This window comes from Ambystoma mexicanum, chromosome 6p (assembly GCF_040938575.1).
Source record: "Ambystoma mexicanum isolate Mex_15411 chromosome 6p, UKY_AmexF1_1, whole genome shotgun sequence".
Classification (NCBI taxonomy): Eukaryota; Metazoa; Chordata; class Amphibia; order Caudata; family Ambystomatidae; genus Ambystoma; species Ambystoma mexicanum.
Genome location: NC_090935.1, coordinates 1,445,830,019 through 1,445,856,534, shown reverse-complemented (window position 1 = coordinate 1,445,856,534; position 26,516 = coordinate 1,445,830,019). Strand labels below are relative to the sequence as shown.

General features: G+C 44.0%; 1 protein-coding gene across 2 annotated transcripts in view; it reads left to right on the top strand.

The window, feature by feature from the left end:
* The window catches only part of LOC138510495 (uncharacterized), a 338,379-nt gene that overhangs the window by 120,480 nt on the left and 191,383 nt on the right, over positions 1–26,516 (top strand). Inside the window, exons 4-5 of one of the 2 annotated variants that reach the window (XM_069626188.1) lie at positions 15,585–15,689; positions 16,142–16,252. In XM_069626188.1, the coding sequence (XP_069482289.1) occupies positions 15,585–15,689; positions 16,142–16,252 (216 nt within the window). Of the gene's footprint in view, positions 1–15,584; positions 15,690–16,138; positions 16,253–26,516 lie in introns of both variants that reach the window. The other variant, XM_069626187.1, reaches the window with a different exon arrangement.

Sequence of the window (26,516 nt, the reverse complement as noted above, 5' to 3'; positions counted from 1 at the left end):
TGAAGCTCTGCTCTATCTAGGATCGGGAGCTGGCGTTTCCCGAACGCCGAGGAGTGGGTAGAGGACACTCCCTAACCAAGTGTTTATCTGAGGCACAATACATGCACAATGGATCCTTCTCATCCTTTCTTGCGGGGATATAGGTCCACGGAAGGCTCCTATTTGCATGGGTTCTGGTTCAGTGATTGAGCCTGGGTTTGTGTCCGTCTTGGTGGTACTCTCAAAGGACACTTTTGGAGGATTTCCTCTGGATTTCTTCTTCTCTGCCTTCCTTTCCTGGATTCAAAAGTCTATTTGCATGGCAAGGTTCATTAGTGCCTGGAATGAGTTTGGGCGAGCCACTCGGGCCAACTCATCCTTAATCTCCTCATTCGGTCCTCTCCTGAAAAGGGTAAAACTCGCCTCAGGGGACCAATCAGCTTCCTTGGCTAATTGCTTGAATCGGGTTACAAAGGTGAGCATATCCTGGGATCCCTGCTGGAAGTCTAACAGGCGTTCCTGGGCACTATAGACCTGCTCTGGGCGATCAAACATGGTTTCAATGCCCTGTATGAACCCATCATAGTCATCTAAGAGGGCATCGCCGGAATTAACGAGGGGCGGAGCCCAGGTTAATGCATTTCCTGAAAGATGAGAAATTATGAAACCCACTTTAGCTCTGGGAGTCGAAAAGTAGTAGGGTTTAAAGGTAAAGTGGACCAAACATGAATCTAGGAATCCACGAAGGGTTTTTGCCGACCCATCGTATTTGTCAACTACGCCGTCCAGCAACACACTTTCTTTTGTGGCAGAATCACGGGATAGTACCAATTGCTTAAGAGCGCCGTTTTCCGCTTTGAGATTCTGTACCTCGGTTGATCATTCTTGCATGCCACGCATCAGGTCCTGAACGGCCGCTTCCATGTCCATATCGAGTTCAGTCGGGTGGCGTCTCAAACTGCCAAGGAGTTCCCCCCTTGTCACCCGAGTCCGATCTTTGCTGGATTCCTTGGTCGATGCCTTCTTGCGGACGGATCGGGTCTTGAATAAGGCTGCACGAGTCTCTTCCGACTCCAGCGTGCGTTCAAAGTTCCTGGATGCAACGATCCAGGAATCCGGGGAAGTAAGAGGGTGCTCTACACAGCACATGAGTCCAGGAAGAAGAAGGAAAGGATAGGGACTAGGAATGGAGTTTAGAAGGGACAGAATCAGGGAAAACAATTCTGCGAGCTACGGAGCACACGTCTGGTCGCTACTTCGCCATAGCATGGAGGCACGGGGAGCCGCAGGGGGCGTGGTCTATAAATAGAACACGCTACGTCCAACGTGTGGAGCGAGGAAGGTGTTTCACGCTGGACGGCCATGTTGGGAGTACCAGGGAGTGTAAGCCCCGCTGAGACAAGGACCAGGAAGTCCAAAAGGGGCACGTTCTGTAGGTCATGACACCTTCTCACACACAGGTGTTGCCTGTTTGCTTGATTCTTTCTGGTATACTTGGAGCAGGTACGGGCCCACAACATAACCATAGGCTTTGTAAAATTTGCCCGTATGGCCATCTGGGCCCAGCGATTTGGCCCTGTCCCGTTCATTAATCACCCCCTTGATTTCTTCCACTGCCACCTCCCTGTCCCAGTATTCCCTCTGTTCTGGTGACAGCCAATGGAATCTGACAAATTACTGCAAAAATCAATTATCATTACGTACTCGGACCCTGAGAACTTGTGACAGAAGGGCAGAATAAATCCCCAATTTTGGAGTCCATAGGACTCCATGGGGATTTTGGCAGAATTACCACAAGTGGTAATTCTGTAACCGTAATAACCCTGATTTTCTTTGCTTAAAGTGGAGGATTTAGATCCAGCATGATGCTGGGGATGAATCCTCTGCTTCAAAGTCAGATTCAAAATTTGTTTGTGCTGTAAGAACAGTTCTAATTCCATAAGCACCAAAAAAAAGTGCCAGCAACAGAATTACTGCCACTTTTTACCACACTGCCCAACTCCTAATGAGGCTCAATGTCAATTGTAGTTTTATGACTGTGTCCAATAGGGTTTAGCTGTTGTCTTTTGTCAATGAGCCAAGTGGTGTCCACAGAGGATGCAGCTGATGGAACTTTTTCCAAATGTTTTATTTAAGACCATATACAAAGGTTGGGTAATGCAAATTAGGGGCCACAATGGTTCACTAAATAATTATTCGTGCTTCAGAAACATTTCTGCTTGGTTGGATGATGTCCTGGTCCCCTGTAACCCTCATTGCGTGGGCAAAGATTGGTTTGTAACTCTCAGAGGAAAATAACACTCCTGTTGAAAGTCCAAGCTTTGATACACTAGGGTTTACAGCATCTCTCAGATGTCAGGTGGGCCAAGAGGTTCTCTATGCACCTCATCAGGTCCACAGTGCTTTCCTGTCCCACAGTTTTCCTGTTATCAAATCCTGCCTCACTTTCCTCCTTGATCGATGACGCACTCATGCCTGCAGCCCGAGGACCTCTCTCTAGGTCAGCACTCTGATCCTCAGGCTTCGACTAACCTCCTTGCCATTCCACCACAAGGTTGATCCTATTCCCACTTCTGTAAACAGCAGGTAGACTTGTGTTGTCTCACTGTGACTGTTGTGGACCCTGTAGCTCCACTGACCATGCCACTGTCTACTGGTCTTCCTCTAAACTCCCTTTACCCTCCTCCAACCAAGAAGCTGTCTTTCTTGACACTTCTTTTCCCACCTTTTTTCAGATGCTCCAACTTTCTCCTGCTTCTTCCTTCCCCTCTTCCTCCGTCCTGCTCTTCACCCTCTCGGACTTAGTCTGATCTCTCCCCTCTTTGTTTTTGGTGTTCTCCCTCTCATCTTGTTTTGTCCTCTCCCCAACCTCCTGCACCTTTCTCAGTAACACCACCTTCTCCTGCACCATGAGCTCTCTCGACACCTCTACCTCCTCTTACACCTTCAACTTTCTCTGCATCTACACTTCCTCCTGCAACTTCAACTCTCTCCATAATTTCATATGTGTTTAATATGCTTCCTGCCAGATGCTCGGCTTCACCGACAGAGCCTTTAAAAGGACAGCACACCAACTTCAAACTTTCAATCGCAAGCATGTGTGATAAAATGCACATATGGTGTTTCCAAAGGAGTGGCAGTGGGGCTATACACTGTTGCGCGTCCTGGTCCTGGGCTGCAGCTTCCACGGGAAGGCAATCAGGCTGGAAACACAAGTTGGTAACATGTAACATCCTTACTTCTAATAACTGCATTACTCTAGCAAGAGCTCTGGTATTATCCAAACTGGACTATTGTAATGCCCTTTACGTAGGGAGCAATAAATACATTACTAATAAGATCCAAATCTTACAAAACAATGCTCTGAAAGCAGCTCTCAACATTCCGAAGAAGGCCCACATATCTGACCTCAGAAGATCCAACAATTGGCTTTCCATAAAAGACAAAATCGTCCTTAAATCAGCCTCACTGACTCATGAATGCCTACACATGGCTGCCCCACTGTACCTCACTACTAGATTCCTGAGACAATCCACTAACCGCCTTTTCAGAACAGCTACCGCCAACTTACTTCAAGCGCCTAGATTTAAACGCACGAAGACAGGTGGCTGCAGCTTCCCAGTCAAAGCTGCCCAAAACTGGAATTCACTCCCACCTGCCTTAAGGGTAGACATGCCCTACCCACACTTTAGATCCAACCTCATCCACTGGATCAAGGAACATGACATCTGACTCCTCACCACTCTATGATCACACTATTGTCCACCTCTACTGTACCATCACCACTGTCTGTTTTCTGCCTCCACCACATGTTTCCCTGTATGATAATTCTCAGCATTGTTTTAGTGTATTGTAATGTAACACTGAGATAGCCACCACTGAAATTGTGGGTTGAGCTGTGATAAGACATACACATTTCTTTAGTAGTATTTGTCTTACTTCTCAGGGTATCATTGTGTTCTGAGTGAATCCATTCAGCATACAGCTGGGGCAGCAAACAGCCTTTTGCTGCCTCAGACATGGCAGACCAGGTGGAAGCAAAACGAATGGCAGCGTCACTGATTCTCTTTGACCAAGACAAAGCGGCTACTGACCTCACTGGTGATAGTAGCCTACCCGCAAGCCTTACAGTGCAGCAAAAACTTGATCAGTTGGAGAGAGTTAAGAAAAAGGAGATTTCCAAGTGGTGGGAAGCCATGACCCTACAAATGTACTTGGAAGCACAACGCATTCCAAGGGGACTAAGAATACTAACAATACCCACATTTGAAGATATGGACCCCCATCTCTTAGAAGAGTGGACTACACACACAAATACCTTTTCATCTCAAATGATGGAGAGCCTTATCAAATATGCCAAATTGGATAGGCTCAAATTGATCAAGGAGATAGAAAACATGGAAGAAACCCTATTCTCCTCAGAAGATGGGGATGAGTGTAAGAAACGGATGATAAGAGTTGAAGAGAACCTTGAGAGATTTGAAGGAGAATTATGGCTGAGGAAACAGCTAAAATTCAAAAGAGACAGGTTGGACTATGAGCAGGGAAGAATATACACCTTTGCAAGAAGGTTTGATGGCCCTATCAAAGCAAGATTGGAGCAAAAAATTCCCAACATACCACAAAGTGAAATGAAAGCGGAGGATCCGAGTAGTTCTGAAGTGGAGCTATCAGACACTGAAGGAGCATATTCAAAAAAATTGAATTTTTTAGACGAGTTCAAACTACTCCACATGGACAGCAGAATGGACAAAAGAGGACGGGGCCAACAAGCCAGTCGAGGAAGAGGACGAAGAGGAAGAGCAGGAAAAGTACAACCAGGCGAGGTAGTCGTGCCAAATGGGGACGATCAAACTGGAAAGGCAACAAGATCTGGGACCAAACCAGGGGGAGACCAAGGGGCAAGAAAATGAACAGTTGAAAATTTATAACATTTCGACAAGGACCCTTACTCAAATTGAAGAGTCAGTCCTGCTACTAGGTCTGTCATACAGCCCCACCCACGCTTATGACTATACATCTGCCAGGATAGATCTTTTCAAATTTACACGCAAACTGAAATTGACCAAATTTTATGCCACACAAGTTGGGGATACCAGACATAAAAAGGATCAAGATAAAGAAACTGCATCAATTTTGTCAGAGAGAGATTTGGGTACCCTGCTATGTTTAGATGAACTACAAGGGAATACTGATATATGCACTGGATATACAGATACTGTAGACAATGATACATTGGCCGAACAGTTTGGAATCAATGCTAATGTGAGCTGTTTCAGCAACTTTAGACCCAAATCGGTCTTTTGTCTGAACATTGAATGTAGTCCAATTGATATCTTTGAAAAACTGGTAATTAAGGATTTGAAAGAATTGTCAACCCTCAATTCTGATGCTATGAAATTTAAGAATCTGAAAACATCACAAGTCAGCGCCTTGGAAACACTGCGTAAAGACTATAATATTGTTATTCGACCATCGGATAAAGGGGGTAGCATAGTTATCATGGACAGTATCAACTATAACAAGGAAGCCATCAGACAACTGAGCAATACATCATGCTATGAAAAAGTTGACAGATCTATCCTTAATACCACTAATCAGGAATTCCACACTCTGTTACATATTTGGAAAGAGCAGGATTTAATAAATGAGGATGAGTATTTCTATTTGAAGAACGTCCATCCCACTACTCCTCTCATTTATTTTAATCCCAAAATTCACAAGAGACTTATAGATCCCCCTGGACGTCCTATTGTATCCTCGATAGGCAGCCTTTTGGAGAACACCTCAAGATTTTTAGACCATTTTCTCCAACCTTTTGTATTGAGTTTGAACTCATATATTCGAGACACTTCTGACTTGCTAACAAAGCTTAATGATGTTAATTGGGAATCTAATTTTCTTTTGGTTTCCCTAGATGTAGTCTCTCTTTACACTTCGATACATCATCAGTATGGGTTAAATGCATGTAAGCATTTTTTAGCGAGTAGATCTGTGAGCTATCGCCAACACAATCTCATGCTATTAGACATGTTGAGATTCTGCTTGGAACACAATTACTTCCTGTATGATAATGCTATCTATAGACAAATACAAGGCACGGCCATGGGGTCATGCATGGCACCAACCTATGCAAATCTGTATATGGGATGGTGGGAAACGACAGTGGCATGGAGTGAGGAGATGGAAGAATTCACCAAACACATAGTGATGTGGTATCGTTTCATTGATGATTTGTTTCTAATATGGGACGGTACTGAAAATGAATTAGAAAAATACATCTCTATTTTGAATTGCAACCCATATAATCTGGAATTGACTAGTACTGTCAGCAGAAAAGAATTGGTCTTCTTAGATGTGTTGTTTAAAATAGAAGAAAACATGATAAAATCTACACTCTATAGAAAAGAAACTAGTTCCAACTCTACCCTCCATGCCAACAGTCATCATCCCACATCACTCAAAAAATCCATACCATATGGAGAATTCTTGAGAGCCAAACGTGTCTGTAGTCAGGAGAAAGATTTCCAGGAAGAAGCCAAAAATATCGGCAGAAGGTTCGTAAGCAGAGGATACTCTAAAAATACAGTGACAGAATGCTTTGAAAAAGCAGACAAACTTTCTAGAAGTATGCTGTTCAAACCCAAAATTAAACCTAAAGATGAGAAAATCAGGTTCATAACAGGCTTCAACCAACAAGCCCAACAAATAAGAGTCATAATGCAAAAACATTGGAACATTCTGACCACCGATAGAGATCTGTGTAGAGTCTTAGAGATAAGACTGAGTGTTACTTTCCGCAGAGCCCCCACACTAAAAAACATCTTGGCGCCAAGTATGGTAGTGACTAAGAATGAATCATCAAGTTGGCTCTTAGGAGAGAACAAAATGGGTTTCAGAAAATGTTGTAAATGTAAAATGTGTGATTTTGTATCTAAGAGACCATTTATTGGTGTTGATGGCAAACAATGGAAACACAAACATAGAATAACATGTCAAACTAAGTTCGTTGTGTATGCCATTACCTGTAGTTGTGGCCTGAATTATATAGGATCCACAATAGGCCCGCTCAAACTGCGCATCTTGCAACATTATAGGGCTATAAAAAATGGAGATCAAACCTATCCACTGGCAACACGTTTTGCTGAACAACACAGCAATAATGTAAAAGAAATGAGTTTCCAGGGACTAGCCCATATACCACAACATAAAAGACTTGGCAATAGAGAACTCAAGTTACGTCAACTAGAAGCCAAGCTCATATGCAAATATGATACTCTGAAACCCAATGGTCTAAATATAGACTCAGAGATGTATGTGTTCCTATATGAATGAGGAATTAAACATTGATATCCAGGTGCTAATCTATATCAACCAACACACCTTGATATGTTCATTCATTCTGCATATATGATTATCACAAGTTTACAAACTATTGTCTATAGTTATGATACCGATCTAGGTAGACCCTCCCTCTTATTGGCTGTGTGTACTATATGAATCAACACACTTCGATATTCATTTAAATTTATGGATATCTGGATGTTTTACAGCCATACTTTTGCACTGAATAGGAATTTAGGTCTCAGCTTTTGTCTTATATTGTATTTTAATGCATTAGTCACTTTGTTCGATATGGTGACTTTTCACCAATCGTGATATTGTTTTAATTTGTCATTGAGAATCAGACTGTCTATACCACAGATGCTCGCCCCGTGTAGTGAACACCATTGTTGTTTTTATATGGCCATACACTGGTATTGCCATGTTGCATTTATAGTGTGCATATATAGGGGGCCTTCACTTGAAGGCTTATTTTACTAGACGGAAGCGGGCATTGTGGTTTTAGGGCAGTAGCAGCACACATTCGTTTTAGGGCATTTTATGCCACTAGCGGGAAGAGAGCAGCACCGTGAAGACATCTTTTCTATCACGGTGCAGCATTAAATTAAATAGGCGCACTAGCGCTTTTACTTGTGGTCACTTCTTTTAACATTGTAAAGCAAGTGAAGGTGAAGGGCTGTTATGGCTTATCGTCAGCTGGCATACACCCAGTATAGTAATGGGGAATCAGGCAACTCACAAATGTGGGCAACTATGTATTTACACACTGAACAATGGCGGATTTGTTGCAATCAGAACCATAGAGTTCTAAACAATTAACTGTTAAGGTTTTTTTTCATGTTATGTAACTGTCAACTTTTTTTACGTTATGTAAGCTGCACAGCTGTGCAGACCCAATCACCTTCAGTGCAAGGGTATAAAAACACAAGGAAACAAACGTTTGGAATCATACTAGCCTGAGGAAGCTCGCAAGTCGAGCGGAACACGTGGCGTTTTCCACCCGCTGTGGGTGAGTGCTGCATGACACCTGGTCTGCTTAGGTATTGTTATGTATGCTTTTTATACTATGTTCACTCTTTTTGGATAAATAAAATGAAATTTTGAACACAATTTGAAGTCTTGTGTGCTTGGGCATTTTTTGGTAGGTGTTTGTGGGAGAGCTTTCTCCTCCCCAGCACCTTTACCCTTCTGTTTAACATATATATATATATATATATATATATATATATATATATATATATATATATATATATATATATATATATATATTGGCCGTGTAGTTATGGTTAAGTTGCTGTTTCCATAGGAAGAGCACTTTTTGGGCGGCCTATAAGTCCGCTCCCCCTGGACGAATCCTCACCAAACTTTGTATCGGCCACTCTGAATTTTTTTTCAAAGTTTGGTGATGTTTGGTCCAGGGGGGGGCAAAGTTATAGGGGGGGTTCCAAAACTTTTTTTCCCCTATAGACTGAATGGGGGAAAACTTTGCGCACGGCTACAGGCGAAACCGCTGGATGGATTTGCACCAAATTTGAGGCAGTGGCAGGGGCTTGGGCGTGAAAGCGTGCTTTTGCAAATTTTGTGCCAATCCATCCAGTAATTTCCTTAAAAACGATCAAAAAGTATGTCTCTAAAACTTAGGGATATCTATGTCCGCTCCGCGGTCACACTTCCCTGTTCGCTCCATGGAGAACATTGCAATTGGCTATTCCGTGGCGTGCTGCCCGCGACCATGTTGCGCTTTCACCGATTGATTGTGGCACAGCGTGAAGTGTGTCGTAATCTTTCGATATGTCCGCCATGTTTACTTCGTTTTCTGTTGAACGCGAACATCGGCGCTAACATACATAAACGAAGAAGGCACCAATGCACTTACAAAACTTATGGAACACTGTTTCGAAAAGGTGAGCGTTAATGAGACGTGGTAGTAGAAAGTCAAACATTGCAGTATTCTTGTTAGCACTGGCATAGGGTACAGTGGGACTTGCTACTCATTGTACGACATGAACTTACTTTGTCCATTTTACAATCCATAAACAACATTACTGCGGTCAGAGTGGCAGGAATCTGAGGCAACTGGCATGGGGTACAGTGGGACTTGCTACTCATTGTACGACATGAACTTACTTCATCCATTTTACAATCCATAAACAACATTACTGCGGTCAGAGTGGCGGGAATCTGAGGCAGCCACCTGCTCTATTTCATACACACAGCCCTTTTGCATATGCACGCCAGTAGCGGTTCTCATAAATAGACGCTGATATGTTGTTGCAAAATGAGAATGTATTTGCATTCGGAGTGAAGGCCACTGCATTTTCTCATTTCAACACGAGCTCAGTACGGCCGCAGATTTGTCGACACCCATAAGGGTCCCTTGTTTTTTAACCTTGAAGTACAGGGAAAGAGTAGGAAGAATGTAGGGAGTAACAGTTTGAAAAACATATCGTTTGATAAGGTTATGCTTCAAAAACTTTTGCACCGACCATGAGAAAGTAGTTCCCGAACAGGCAGTCTTCCAGATACACTAGTGTCGGACTACAGCTAACGCAATGGAGGCGCTCCACATCATGTAAGTGTATTTTTGCCGCCTAAATTCCGAATTGAAGCTATGTTTTAGTTTGTAAAAAATAAAAAATATTTTCCATAATGTTTTACAAGTGTTATGTGGCGTTGGAATTTTTTCCCTATTATGGACATTGCACATTGTCGCGGTTTGTAGGGTGCCACTACATTTCCCCAAATTAAAATAATATTTAATAAGAAAGGTATGTTACAATTATTTTTGTGCAGAGGTTATCCAGTGATACACGTTTTATTTCCCCTTCCACCGTGCAGCTAATTCCAAAGAAAAATTGTATTATTAATAACGAAGTTCCAGCTTTCTGTGCCGTTCGAGTTATTTTTCCAATTATGGACATTGCACATTGTCGCCGTCCCTAGGGTCCCACTACAAATTCCTCCTATTGCATACATTTTTTACTGAAAATGTTATGTAGTACAACTGTGGTTTATCCAAAGGTTGTGTATTCATACATCTTTTCATTCCCATTTCCTCCTCAGATACTTTCTTCCCTATTGTGATTGTCACGGATTACAAATGCCAAGTGACAGGTTTTTTTAACCGTCAAATGCAACTGTTTATGACCGGCTGTCTCAGCATTATAATTCACTGGGATGATCGTGTGGGCCCTTTGTGTCCTTACGCTGCTGTCGCTGTAAGAAGTAACATTCCATCCTTTCTGGTGCTGTAGATCACAGCGGTTGACGTCGTCTTGCACTTCAATGTGGGAGGAAAACGAATATTGTGGCGGCAACGCTTACTTTCTGTGTGTGGAAAAAAACAACGTGACCTTTAACATTGTCAATGTCGATCAAAGAGACAAACTTAATACTTCTATGGAAAAGCGATTAGTGCTATCTTTTCGCACAGTTCATTGTGAAACAAAACTACTTCACTATTTGCATAAGGCGATGATTTCGCTCACTTTATTGTGAAATAAAAGTACTGGGCACATTTTTAAATGTTAGTCTTTTCTTTACAAATGTACTCTTTGTTTGCAGAATGTGGCATGCTAAGTTGCAGGTCGTAATGTGTTCTTTTGTAGGTGCTACAAATCGGCACGTACGTCCATATGGACGCATTTGTTTAAGCTGCCAAGGAACGTTATGGAGAAAGGTACTCCATACCACTTGCATTGGCTACAGGAGGGTCTGGCGCCTCTCTTATGCATTAGTGCCATCAGGCCAATTTCTGTCACTCTCAGCCCAATTTCTGTCACCCAGATGCCCTATGCACAGAAATGTTTGTACAATAATATATGGTTACACCCTCCCAATACACATATCTTTACACCTTTCCACCTGTGTCACATACAACATTTTGTGTTGAAAGGTGAGTGGTAATGGTGTTGCATCCAGTATTTCTGATGTCATTGTGCTTCGCATCACAGAGTTTGTTTGGTATTTTATGGCAACGTAAGTACAGTACTCCTTTGCTGTTTTTACGCACATTTTTACAGAAAAAAATGAGTACATGTACAACACATGTATGTAAAGGTCAATGACAATGACTGAAAAGCTTTGTGTTCTGCATGTGATAGTCTTTTCATATTTAATGGTACAGCTTCCGTCTCTGAGGGGTAGCCTCTATGTATGGGTAGTGCCCACAATGTCAGGGATATGGCTACTGCCCTTTACTGCAAGGGAGAGAACATTGCATTGAGGTCGCCATGTCCACCAGGGACTGGCTTTCTGGTAAAAGTCTTGCTCATAACCACACATTTATCAAGGAACACAAATGTGGTGCTGCTATAACGGTAACACAGTTTCTTTTTTGCTTTCTGCAGCATGCAATGGAAAGCAAAGAAGACTTTCTATCCAATGCCCGTCTTCCCTTTGTATGGGGGCCATCTGGAAAAAGGATTTGTTTTCTTCAGCTGGGAACGCCGGAGGTGTTGCGGTTGAAGACAAAAAATCCTCTTTCGTGGTACGACGAAAACCCTGAAATTCGCCAGTTACGGGAGACTGAACCCCCTTACTTGCCATTGCCACTGTGCACTGCTACCACTAACACCCAGAACATGAAAGCTGTCCTGTGAAATGTCACTGATGACATCTCTGACGACATCACATGTTTAGCCTATTTGTTTTCGTTGCCTGCCATATATATATATATATATATATATATGTACATTCAGTAAAAAAACTTTGTTAAAGGGATGTTATACTTCACAGTGAAACCAAAAAACACTGCACATTCCCCCATTATGGTAAGCTAAGCAACCATAACTGCCCGCACCACTGTGCACTGCTAACACTAATACCCAGGACAAGAAAGATGACATCACAAATGTCATTGATGACATCACTGATGATATCACATGTGTAGCCCCTTCGTTTTTGTTCACTGTCATATCTAGGCCAGGTAGGTGTATTTACTGACAGTCAGAAAGTTACCTTTGAAAAGGTTTTACATTTATAGATATTGCTATTCTCACATGTTCTTACACTAATTTCCTTAGAATTTAATCGCATCTTATGATGTACATATATAGGGGAAGAAGCAGGCCTGAAGCACATAAATAATTTTTGTACATGACTAAAATCATGTACATTATACACATTTGCTAATGATACTGCCTCTTGTATGCTTACTTTACACTCCATATATAAGCCCCATATTTGTATGCATTGCAGTGTATTTATCTTTTGTGTGCATTACTACAAATATGTATTGAGTGATGCATTATTAACAAATGAGTACATGTTTCAGAGACCACAAAAGTCTGGTACAGAAGCATTCATCATTTTATAGCACAACTTTGGAAAGTAGAAATATAGCACCTCTGTGATGTATGCTGCAGCCAATACCTACGTTTCTGTATGAGTAGGTTCCTGTACTAGAAAGAACACTGCAATGGAATTTTCTTTACAACACTACATTGCGTGCTGAAGTATGAAGTTTATTAGACATGTCCCAATAATCCCTGATACTTTTTTACCAAACTTACATTCTCAACCCCTTGTCTGAAAATTAAATGCACATGTGATGTCATCAGTGATGTCATCAATGACATTTGTGATGTCATCTTTCTTGTCCTGGGTGTTAGTGTTATCAGTGCACAGTGGTGCAGGCAGTTATGGTTGCTTAGCTTACCATAATGGGGGAATGTGCAGTGTTTTTTGGTTTCAATATGAAGTATAACATCCCTTTAACAAAGTTTTTTTTACTGAATGTACATATATATATATATATATATATATATATATATATATATATATATAGCAGGCAACGAAAACAAATAGGCTAAACATTTGATGTCGTCAGTGATGTCATCAGTGACATTTCAGAGGACAGCTTTCATGTTCTGGGTGTTAGTGTTAGCAATGCACAGTGGCAATGGCAAGTAAGGGGGCTCAGTCTCCCATAAGTGGCGAATTTCAGGGGTTTTTCGTTTTTAATTTGAACCACAATGGGGAGGGCGAACATTTTTCTTTAGTGAAGTGCACAGGTTTTTCGTAGGGCAACTTAACCATAACGTCCCCTCAACAAAGTTTTTCTTGTAGTGAATATATATATATATATATATATATATATATATATATATATATATGGCAGGCAACAAAAACAAATAGGCTAAACATTTGATGTCGTCAGTGATGTCATCAGTGACATTTCAGAGGACAGCTTTCATGTTCTGGGTGTTAGTGTTAGCAGTGCACAGTGGCAATGGCAAGTAAGGGGGCTCAGTCTCCCATAAGTGGCGAATTTCAGGGGTTTTTCGTTTTTAATTTGAACCACAATGGGGAGGGCGAACATTTTTCTTTAGTGAAGTGCACAGGTTTTTCGTAGGGCAACTTAACCATAACGTCCCCTCAACAAAGTTTTTCTTGTAGTGAATATATATATATATATATATATATATATATATATATATATATATATATATAGTGACGTGGTTTAATCGGAAAAGACAACCACTTTGACTTAAAAGTGTACTTCAAGGGTGTTTATTGTTGGCTTTACAACAGTGGTGGGCTTTGTTGGAATCGCTGAACTTTAGGACTAAAATATAAAGGCGTTTGGAAATTAGTGCTAGGGCCGTCCCTCTATATCTAATCTCCCTTGGATTACCTCCACCCAAACCCAATCCTATTTAACCCTGATTAGTTGTAGGACACAAAAAAACCCTACTTTCTTATACTCAGGCTAAGGCTTTCTGGGTTTTCCCTGAGTCGTCCGCTCACTGACTTCCTAGGGGTCTTCTAACTTTTTCTATTCTGACCCCACTTAGTGTTCTATGGGAAGTTAGGGAACGGTGCCTTGCTCTAACCCTGCTGGAATCCAGCAGCAGTCACATAGAGTCTCGCCTCGCCTCGCCCTTCTACTCTGGTTCTCCTGCTGCATTCTTCTGCCCACCATGCGACTATCCCTCTGATGTTTCACTCTGCCTTCCTATCTCCACCCTTGGATCGTTTATCTTCTTACTCCTCTTATTTCCCTCCTTTCTCAACTCCTCCATTCACTGTTACATTTGCATCCTTCAACACCTTACTACTCCAGTCGCTACTGCTCCTCTCCCCACTACCGTCTCTTCTCCTCTTCTCTACTAGCACTTCTCTTCTTCACCACTACTACTTCTTTGTTACAACTACCACTTCTTTATTCCATTACTATCACCTCACCACTTCTAATACAACCACCTTGCTACATCTATTACCTCTCCTCCTACCACTAATACTACCTCTTAATACCACTGTTCCTCTCTTCCTTCAACCACTCACTACCTCACGGCTATTAACACTTGCTACTACCTCCTTACTACCACTCACTACTGCTAACCCTCCTCTTCATACTACTACTCACTACTTATTACCACTATTTCACTCTCTCACTCACACATAGCCACTCCACTGTACCCCTCTCTCCAACCACCTCCACACTCTTTCTCTCCATCCTCCTGCTGGTCTCTTCGTCCTCCTCCTTCCACCTCTCACCTCACCCTTTTAACCCACACCACTAACCTCTTTCCTCAGGATTGCCTGTTTTTCCCTAACCAACATAAGCTGGCTTCCTCAGTGGAGTGTTTGGGATGGTATGGAAGACTTCAAAGGGGGCCTAAGCCTGCCACCTCTTCTACATGGCTGGGATAGGGAACTGTGGTCTGTTGTTGCTATGGCCTTCTATTTTTGATATACAAATGTGTGGTGGGCTAGTGGAATCTCCTTGATCCAGCACGGGCTCTGACAGGTGTTGTCTGCTGGAGCTGCACTCTTCACCTGGAGCCATGGCACCCCACAGTGTCCTGTGGCATCTCCTCTTTTCCACCCAAGCCCCACCAATGAGCCCGCAACCAGAGTCCCTCTAATTGGCATGCCGGTTTAGGTGGATGCACTCTGCTTGCTGCCTCCAGTTACTCCCCGCTGCTATGATTGACCCACCATGGCTTCATTTCCTGGGGCTTCTGACACACACACACACACCTGCCAAGAAACCTGCCTGAATTTGCCGCAGGGTTTATTTTTTTCTGCACCTTAGTGGCAGGTAATCTGCAGACAAGTACCATTTCCTACAACCATCTGTGTAGAAGCATTAAACTCTTATTGAACTGACATCTTATTTACTGAAATTAAAATGGTGCAAAGTTGCAGTCGTCTCTTGCAAATAATATTCTTGGTTTATATGTGGAATTGCCAATGCGTAACAACAATGGCATTTTGCTTTATGAAGTATCTAAACAATTACATTTATTCTACAGGGTTTCCAAATCATTATCCTGACACTAGCGTAAGCATGGAAGACCAGCTGAACACTGGTGTGAGTCCACTGGAGAACAAAGGAAGAGAAACCAGCTCAAGGGCAGGTCAGTTGCAGATGCCCCTGGTATCCTACAGACCTGGTATTGGTCCCTTCAGGGCACGGTCTTCTTAGAAGGTTATAAATGAATGTGTGATGTGTTGTCTCTTGATTTAAACAAGATGAGGCCCTTATTTCATCTCAAATAAGATAGATATGTAGCTGTGTTCCTGCGTTCGCGACGTTTGTTGTTAAATGACTTTGTGTGCTAGCACCAGAACCTTAGACTTGACAATAATGCCAGATGTTGATCACATCTGCCATGTACCCAGGAAACCCTGTGTTAGCTGCTTTAATATGTGCATGTTGGTATCTCATTTCCCGTCTGCCACCAGAAGAGCATTTTCATAAAACTGCATAGACTGATGTATATGTACCTTTATATGCACTTTGTCATAGACAATATATCTGATCACTATTATGATTCTGTGCAGTTTTCTAACATTCTTTTTATAGTAGGGCACATGTTTAACACATCAGTTGTTTCATGTCGCATGAAAGAAGAGCGAGCATGCTATCCCATGCACAATCAGGACAGTGAGAGGAGCGACGACATCATTAGTCCACTTGGTGAGTCGACAGTGCTTGCCTGTGTAGATCTCATGTAGTGTCATGTCTAAATGCCACCCGTTCTCCACATTACATTATACACATTTGTCACATCTCTTGTAGCTCTGATGTAAAATGCCCTTCAAGGACTTAATCTCACCTTATATGTGCCATGTTATGTTCCTCAGTTATACTGACTGCTGTCAGTTGTGGTGAGTGCTTTATTGCCAACTTGTCTTAACAGTGAGTTCATGAATATCTGGCTCGTTTTGTTTTGACACTCTGGGTAAAGCCCATAATCTGCAAAGTATTTTTGGCCAATAAATTATGAATAAATCTTCTGTCACCTGCTTGCACACAATATTTTCCTATTGGCCTGGAATGTAAATATTAAGTGCCCAATAGTGACAGTATTTGTAGGGGCAATTCTTCTTTTGCACTTTTGGTGACAGCAGTCAAGAGAGGATCTCCAATTAGGTCAAGTATTATTATTATTTTTAATTTTTCTTTATTAAAGATTTGAATACAAGGCAGTACACAACTTTGAGAGGCATACAGTCACTCATTTTTGACAAAGCAAGGAAATTGCATGCCGTATTCTCTATTCGCCGTCTCATAAAGAAGAAAAAGGAAAAACAACACTGACCTACTCCCTTCCCTCCCGCTCATCCCTCCCTCCCACCCCTGATACCGTTTACCCCTTCTCAGACCACCTCCTTGAACTGTTGTCCTCCTGTGACTTCTAAAACACAAACCTTTGGCGCTAGGCCACCTCTGGCACCCTCTTTGATCAGGTTCCCTTAACAATTCCGGCCCCACTCGTGCCTTCTCCCCCAGTGAGCTTGAAGCTCAACTTCTCTTATTCTCTCGTGTCCTCCTCTCCCAGCTGTATCTCGGGTCTCAGGTATTTATCAACAAATCCTCCACACTCCACTTCTAGAGGACCGGCCTGCCCACGAAGTCCTGCTGTTACTCATTGGGACATTAGCCCACTCCTTTTTATCTGGAGTGTAGGCACTTCCATTTTGTGGCCAGGCATGCTCTTGCTGCTAGATGTAGGCCACAGGCCATCCTAGGCAGTCTGCAATAGTATCCCTCCTGTCCCTCCACACCGTGGTCCACAGTCGACCAGGAGATCAGGCGGATCTCTGAATTCAGTGCCTCCTCCCACAAATCCCTTGAGACATATATGTAATCTATCCTGGTAAATGTTCCATGGCGGGTGAGTAAAGGTGTACCCCATCTCCTGTGGATGAAAAATGGCGCCACATATCCCGCAGTCCATACAATTCAAGAGTCTCTTGGACCTCCCCATAGCCAGGCCTCCCCACGCCTTGTTTCCTGTCCTGCAACCCCTGCCTATCTAAATTCACATCTGCCCATATGTTGAAGTCACCTCCAAATATGAGGTGTCCCGAACTCTCACATCTGACCAGACCTTGGACACTTCCAACTTAAGTGTTCTGCTAAATAGGATACCCACTCCCGCTGTTCTTACTGTACCAGAACCCAAATATACTTTACCGGCCAAGCCACAAGGAATTCTTCGTCCCTCGCCCTTACAAAGTTTAGTCTCCTCGAGAAACATAACGTCCAGCTCAACTCTCTGGAATTCCCTTGCAACCAGGAATCTCTTCATTGGTGAGTCCATGCCCTTAACATTCAGATTCCCGATCTTCAGCCAGCCCTCTCAGGCACCTTTCCCTGTGGTAGCCGTCACGTTACCCCACTTAGAGCTCCTCCTCCATGCCACCCGGCCAGCCTTTTCATACCAATTTGAACTTTTTCATAGGAGAATAAACCAAACCCAGGAAGAAAATGTGTACAAGGTTCCCTCTGCCCATCCCTGCTCCCTCCCCTCCTCCGCTCCCCTCACCCCAAAAGGTGTCCAGCCCTCCCCAGTTGACATCACTAGGTTGAAACAAACCACCTACCGGACCCAGTTATTCCCAGAGCCCCCGACCCCCTCGTCGCTTGACAACATTTAACCTATCCTCTCCGCCACCATCCCACCTGGTGCACCTTCTTGCCAGGTGCCAGGGAGCTAGTCACCTCACATTAATAACCCTGCATGTCCCCTTAGAGAGGACTGTCCCCTCCCAAGTCTTTAGCCACAAGGAAAAAGATACCACACCATCAGCCATCATGTATCAGTAGCCGGGGACGTGTTCAACTTCCTGAACTTCCGGGATCCCGGCATTCGTCAGCTCTTGGGTCCCTTAATATGCCATTGGCCCACACCTGCCTCTTGCTGTTTAGAACCCTGTGGTTCTCCGGTGTCACCAACTAGCTCCACCGTGGCCCTACGTATCTCATCCTCATTGGAAAGTTTATATTTTGCCCCATCCACTTCAAAGGTGATGGAAAACGTGAATCCCCACTTATACCGGCCACCCTTCTCATTCAGCCACTTCATTAAGGGTGACCATAGGCATCTCCTAGCCAGTGTTAGGGAGGGTAGATCTTTAAAAATCGTTATTCTGAGTTGCCGTACATCACTGGGCCCTTCTTCCTTGCTCTCTCCATAATCTTGTGCTTGTCTGGATAGTTATGAAATCGAGCTAGGATGGACCCCTGCTGATCCGCCAGCCCCAGCTTTGTTCTGCGGTTTACAGTCTCCTTTGCAGCCCTGGTGCTGCTTTATTTCCCCAACCGTGTTCCCTGGGCCCTGGGTCGGCACTGTGCACACTCTCACTGTGTTCTTATTTCCTCTATGCTCAGTGAGTTTGCCTTTGGCCTTGATTACACGTGTATCTTTACTTTCCCCTTGCAGCGTTTCTCATTTTAAGTGCCCCTACTTCTGCATCCTCTTTCCCACATGTGGCGCCGGTCCTTGCTCGTTGTATTCTCCTTGCGCCCATGGGCAATGTTCCACCCTGTTATTGTGTGTCTACCGCTACTGGGTCCCCACAATTGCATCCCTTCAATTCTGCTGTGTAATCATGTAGGGTCTTGATTGAGCCCCGATTGTATGCCGTGTCAGTGCGCGTAAGAGGTGCCTTGTCCGTGGATGTGGGTGAGATTATTGAACTTCTCCAGGCTACGCCCCACATGTGCCTCTTACCCACCAATCCATCCCCTTCGCATACCGTAGTGTCTTTACTGCTGGGGCCTTGTAACTGTTGGGACGGCGCTCAGACTTCGTTTCTACCTTTCTTTTCTTTTGTTCTCGAGGCTCACTTTGCTTCCTGTTTCCCCCTGTATGCAGGTAGCCTTTCGGTTCCGTCCTGTTGCCTCTGTTCATTTTGAGCGCCCCAGCTGGCAGTCACCCGTTTCCTTTTAGCAGTGTCTTGTTGCATTATCACAGCAATGGCACTGTTGATGCTCGTTGCAGGGTGAATCGGTTCGCCTCCATTGCAGACACAGCCGATCGGATCGATTGTCTTCGTTCCTCTTGTTACAATGTAGCACGGTATGTTGATACATCGAAATCTATGTTCCTCTTATCCGTCCTTATGTGCCTGCTGCCAGCTCCCAATGAACAAAGACGCAGTGACCCTGCGACAGTGTCATGTACCAAGTGGGTCGCTTGGCGCCAGGGTCACGCTCCTCAGTCTCTCGTGTGCCCTTGTCAGATTCCAGGTTTTCCCTCAGTTCGTGCCTCACATTGTGCCTCACCATTAGTACTCACACTCCTCCAGTGGGTCTTTACTGCGCTGTTCCGCATCTGTGCCCACTCTTTCGAGTCGGTGCGATCCCGGCGCTGCAATCCACCGCCGTCCGGGCACAAGTGTACATCTCTGTGCTGCATCCCTTTGCCCTCATATGATCGCAATTTTGGATCTTCTGCCCGTTGTTCGTGGCGGTCTTCTTCAGGCTTGGTGTTCCTGAGCCCCGGTGCCAATCAGTGCAAAATGCTCTCCAGTCTCTCCTTGCAGTTTCCCACGCCTGCTCATTCCATTTTATTCAGTCTTCAGCACCTGAGTGCATGGTTTTTTTCACGGATCATTACAGGATCGACAGGAGCTCCCCTGGATAAACGTCTCTCTACGTGGCCTTGTAGACCCCCCCCTGTCTCCATGGTTCCGTCATTTCAGACAGGCTCAAATATCCTGTCTCTAGATATATACATGCTGCTGAGCTGGAAAGTACGGGCTCTCAACAACCCGATAAAAGCCTGGAGGATGTTGGCCTGTTGTGAGAGACATGGGGCAAAAATAATTCTCCTCAGGACATACATTTGTCTGGGGTAACAAATTAGTCCTTTGCCAAGCCCTGGGGGTCCACGACATTTTATACCTCATTTTAATCTAAATCAAGGGAAGTCCTTACTCTAATTCATAAATCCCTCAGGTTTGTGGTTCTCGAGTATAAACAAGACCCGAAGGGCCGGTGCATTATAGTTACGGGCACTTTAGCCCACGCCCACTAACATTTATGCCATGAATGCTGACCCTGTATTCCACTCAGATTTGCTGGGGAAATTTGTACAATACTCAAATACTCCGATCATGTGGGCTGGTGACTTTAATACCATTTTGGACATGTTTCTAGACAGGTTATAATCCGATTTGGGGTTTAGTAGTCAGCCTATGCCCATGTGACTCAATTGTTTAGTCTTGCGTTCCTATCCTTACCACTGCATATTATTGTGAATATCTGTAAATTGTATTTTAGTACCAACTGTTCATTAATAATGTAATGTAACTAATGTAATGATGTTTGTATTAATTTCTAAGCTGTTTTATAACCTCGCCGTGACACCCGAGGGTCTGGGCGTGTAACAAATAAATAAAATAAAAATAAATAAATAAAATTGGTCGCTCTCCCTGAGTAAAACAGATAAATCCACTATGTGGTTTAAGAAGAATTTGTGCAAATACTCGCTTTGAGTACACCATTTTCAATCCCTATGCAAACCTTGAAAGTTTTCCCAGATCGTCATCATCAAGGGGACCGAGCCTACATTGGCTTTAAAAAAAAGTAGTAACAACCCCACCAATTCACTTTTAAATGCAACATCCAAAAGCACATGTGACTTAAAACGCCAGGGAGGTCGATCCACAGCCCCTTTACCAAGACTGAACTTCCATAGCACTGGTGAATGATCAAAGAAAGTTCTGGGGAGAAAAGAACACTCACTTGTTCTATGGAAAAACTCATGCACTGTCAAAATGTAGTCAATGTGAGAGTGGGAACTATTTTGAATATATTAGCCCGGTTTTGAAAAAGGCGCATAAGCCGAAACACGTGTCACCATGAAGGGCTAACGTATCACAATACAACTGCAAATTGACTTGAAAGCAGAACTTTTTGTGGCGCATCCTTATGAGTGTTTGCACACATGTTTCTTGAAGATCAGCAGCATACTCTCAAAATCTGCACAGGAAATGTGTAGAGGTCTGGAGGACTTGGGACTCTTGGACCTGCGAATGTCTTTACACATGTCCGTTAGGGAATATTCATATTGTTCCACTGTTCATGACATGCACTCTCGCATTGACTACATTTTGACAGTGCATGAGTTTTTCCATAGAACAAGTGAGTGTTCTTTTCTCCCCAGAACTTTCTTTGATCATTCACCTGTGCTATGGAAGTTCAGTCTTGGTAAAGGGGCTGTGGATCGACCTCCCTGGTGTTTTAAGTCACATGTGCTTTTGGATGTCACATTTAAAAGTGAATTGGTGGGGTTATTACTACTTTTTTTAAAGCCATTGTAGGTTCGGTCCCCTTGATGATGACAATCTGGGAACATTTTCAAGGTTTATCTCTGTGGGTGTTGCATAGGGATTGAAAATGGTGTACTCAAAGCTATCCGTAGAAGTCTGTCGGATCTGGAGGTGGAGCTAAGACAACTTGAGCTTGTCTTGGGCCAGTCGAAGGAAGAAGGGTTATTGGCATCCATTAAGTGTAAGCTACACCAATTCCGGTCTGAGGCAGATAGGGAGGTTCTGTATATTTCTGTTCCAGTACAGGCTCGCAGATATGGTGAGGAGGGGAGACCAGGCCACCTCCTAGCCCAAATGCTGCAATGGGAAAATGGTCCCACCAGTATCACCACTAATAAAGATGCGAATGGGAGGATATTAGCGGATCTGGACCCCACAATCAAAACTTTCCTTGCTTTCCATGAAAGGCTGCACACTGGTAAGGAGGCCCAAACCCACACGGATCTGGGCTTTTATTTGGGGGCTATGCCATTACGCAAGTTGAGCTGGAAAGTGGAGGATTTTCTTAATGCCCCGATCATGACCAGAGAAATAATGAAGGCGATAACGACCCTCCTGCCATCTAAGGCCCGACCTCTGATGAAATAACAGCAGAGTTCTTTATGGAATTTGACCCTAGCGTAACTATGCATTTATTGTAGGTATGGCAGGAGTTGTTGTACTCAGGTTCTCTCCCCCCACAATGCGGAAAGCAGTCATTACACTCATGCTGAAACCAGGAAAGGACGCAAACGATTGTGCCTCATATAGGCTCATTTTGCTCCTAGAATTAAAAATACTAGCCGATCGATTGTTATCGCATGGATCGTTGAAAATACACCTGGGCCAATCAGGCTTCTCACCTGGGAGGTTCACGGCATTGAATCTAAGGCGGTTATTCACTACGCTGGCCCAAACTGACCAGAGCATCCACACGGTGGGGGCTCTGTTGGACGCTGAAAAAGCATTTGATTCTGTGCCATTGGAGTATCTAATCCCCAAAATGCAAGATACCGGTTCGTACAGGTGGGAACAATCATCAGTGAAGTGCCTGGATATCACTATCAGTAGGGATCATATACCCATGTTAAAGGACAATCATTACGCATATTTAACACTCTTGCAAAAGAAAATGGCTAGTTCGATGGAACTCCCCAATTCTACATATGTCCGGATTCCCATAGCCCAAATGGTAGTGGCCCCTAAGCTGCTTTACTTTTTTCAGAATATTTCTGTTTGGCCTGGAGCCAGCTTCTTTAGACAATTGCGTTCACTACTGGTGGGTCTCACTTGGCACCGGAAACAGTGCAGGCTTAAGTGGGAGACAATGACCGGAAGGGTTCAGATTTGGTGGTGTGGGTCTTCCTCAATTCTTTTTATTTTTAGTCCGTTTTTATTGGCATTTCAAAATTAAATCACAAACAGTTTTTCCCCACACCCCCTCCCCACTCCCACACGCATACTGCGCAGTTCAGATAGAACACTCAATGATGCCACTTTACGACTTTATCTTAGTTCAACGTTTCAAGCAATGCCCAACAAGCGTAGTCTTTGAGGACATTATTGGATGTTAAACTCTTTATATAAAATGTTTAGCACAACGTCGCAATCTCCAGTGAACGCAGGGAAATTCCCCAGAAAAGAATATGCCATCCATTCTAATGATAGAAAGTTCCATACTTTCGAAAACCATTCACAAATCTAAGGTGGATCTTTGCGCTTCCTGTTCTGAGCTATTACCAGGAGAGCAGTCAGTTGCAACATCACAAACGCTTTTTGAGCAGCTTTCGGCCTACTTTTAAGTCATTATCCATCATAACTAACAGACATGTACGTAGGGAAAGAGGGATGTGTATGGAAAAGATTTCACATAGATATGTATTCACCTCACCCTAATATCACCCCAATATTTGGTTAACTTTGAACAACTCAACCAGACATGTTCCCATTTCCCCACATGATCACATTCCCTCCAGCATTTGTCGGATATGGTAGGTTTCATTTGGGCAAGTCGGGCTGGTGTATAGTGCCATTGCACCATGAGTTTGAGCCTGAATTCCTTAATTTGGATCAATCTGGTGAGTTTATGGATTGTTCTCCAGAGTGTTTCCCAGTCCTGCTCAGTGATCTCTTCCCCCAATGTAGCCTGGCAAGATTTTTTTATAACTGACCTCAGCTTTGGATGTTCCGTCCCCCAATATTTTATATAAGTTAGAGATAAGGGCTGTATTCCCAGGGTGCGATATCATAAATTGTTCAAAAGATGTTAATTCCCTGGTGGCCGCCGCCTTAATCGGGGGAGCCAGAATCCTGTGTCTTACGTGGAAATATTGAAACATTGATTTTTCATGTAGCCCCAGCTCCTGTTTGCATTGTAAAAATTCTTTTACCATTCCTCCCGAAAATATATCTCAGTTTCCCGCACCCCACCCGCCTTCCATTCCCTGAATGTATTTGGGTCTATTGCTGTGGAAAATTGGGGTTTGAAAAATAAAGGCGTGAAAGGAGAAGGGAAGGTTGTGATACCATGTTTGTTCACTGCGTCATCCCAGGGGTTTTCTACTGTGTGCATTATTTCACTCAGATGTATGTTGGATGGGCGATCGGATTTTGGCAACCAAAGTACATCATTTGGTCTGGGTCCCCCCACAACTAGCTCCATCTGCACCCAACGTTTCTCAACTGAGTCTGTGGACCATTCCTTTATAACCCTAATTTGCGCCGCATGATAATAGGTCATGAGGTTTTGAAGGCCCATCCCACCCTTATCTGGAGGTAGCATTAATGTAGTTAGGGCTATTTGCGGGGTCTTATTTTGCCAACAAAGGTAGAAACCGCTTGTTAGGAAAGATTTCGTAATTGTGGGTAATTTTCCTTCCATGTGGCAACCCCTAAACTTTTTGCTGTTGTTTTCACCATGATCTAGACTTTGCCAGAGAAGTGCAGCCTTCTGCCGCACTCCTCTGGGCTTTCGCTCCATTCTTACGGGGAAACTGACATGCCCTTAAGATAGTCAGTACCGGGAAACTGTCATGATCTCTGCTTCCAAAAGGTCAGGGTTTTCCCAACTCCCTTGGAAGCAGATCCATAACCCAGGTTCCGAGTGCCAACCAGTCCCAATTGGGACCTTTTGGACCCAGTCCTGGCGCCAGTGGCACCAGGCTCATAAATATGCCCAGTCCCAGCGCTGGAAGCGCCGGGCTCATAATGCTTGGGTGGACTTACCTTCAGCAGACCATGCTGCTTACTTGCCTGCCAGTTGAGCCTCTGATCCTCTTCTGTTTGGAACTACTTTTCCTTTTGGGTGGGGCTGGAGCCACTCCCTAGATTCAGAACACTGGAACTCTTCTGGAAGGCAGGAACTCTTTTCTTACCAGGAACTCTTTTCTTACTTAGGCGTGGCTGTGGAAGGAGACACCTAAGCACTACAGGAGGCTATTTAAACCACACCCGGTGGATGAATCTTGCTTTGCGTTATTCTGCAACCTCTGCAGCAGAACGCTCATCGTGTCTTCTGCATCCGGTCCTGGGCCTAAGGAAAAAGCTTACCATCCTGAATCCAGTCTTCAGCAACACCTATAAAGACAAGAAAGAACAGGTTAGCATTCCGGCATCTGAAAGGCAAAGGCTTACCATCCTGAATCCAGTCTTCAGCAACACCTATAAAGACAAGAAAGAACAGGTTAGCATTCCGGCATCTGAAAGGCAAAGGCTTACCTACTCTTCGGCGCTGCATCCCGCATCTGAAAGACAAAACAAGGTGCGTTTAAAGACATTGGGGAACTTTAATACTCACGTGCCATGACTCCTTTCCACATCTAATCCAGTGGGTATTCCGGCACCCTGCAGCCGCTCCGAACTCGTACCTGCAAAATAAAAAGACAGTTAGAGCGCATAGTGAAGCAGGCAACAAGCGCTTACTTACGTGCTTCCAGACGCTTCTATTCATCACACGGGCTCCATCTTCAACTCACTTCAGCCCGTCATCCGCCATCGCCGGAACCCTGCAAAACAAGAGACATCATTACTAAAGACTTTAAAGACATTTGAATGACTCGAAACTTACCGTTCGTGCAGTAAACGACGGACAGCAGTCCTCTGAAGTCAAGAGGCCTGCGCTACCTATCCAGTGAAGAAACTGGTTACAGCACCCTGCCCCGAGGCAGATGGAGAGCTCGGCATTCACTTACCTAAGGTGAGAGCGTTAACCTTTGGGGGTCTACAGGAGAGGAGAAGAGGAAAGAGATAGGGACACCCCAATAACCCCAGTTCATTAACCCCATATTTTCTATCTGCAGACATCTTACTCTACACGTCAGGCATACAGTGCACAGAGGTCCAGCCCAAAGAGCCAACCGGGTGCTACACATCACCTTTGAAGATACGGTAGTCGCCCAGTCAAGACCGGCGCCTCTGCGAGAATCAGGTGAGCGTTACAGAACGCAAAGCCTACCGCAAAACTCTCGCCCAGGCGCTATGAAAACCTCGGGTACTGACCCCCTAGCCCGGTTACTTGGGGAACTAAGGGCAGAAGTGCATGCAGCTCGTCAGGAAACGAATGCTCTAAGAAGGGAACTAATTATTTCCAAGGAGAGAACAGACAATCTTGCTAGACAAGTGCTACAGTCACAAGCCGG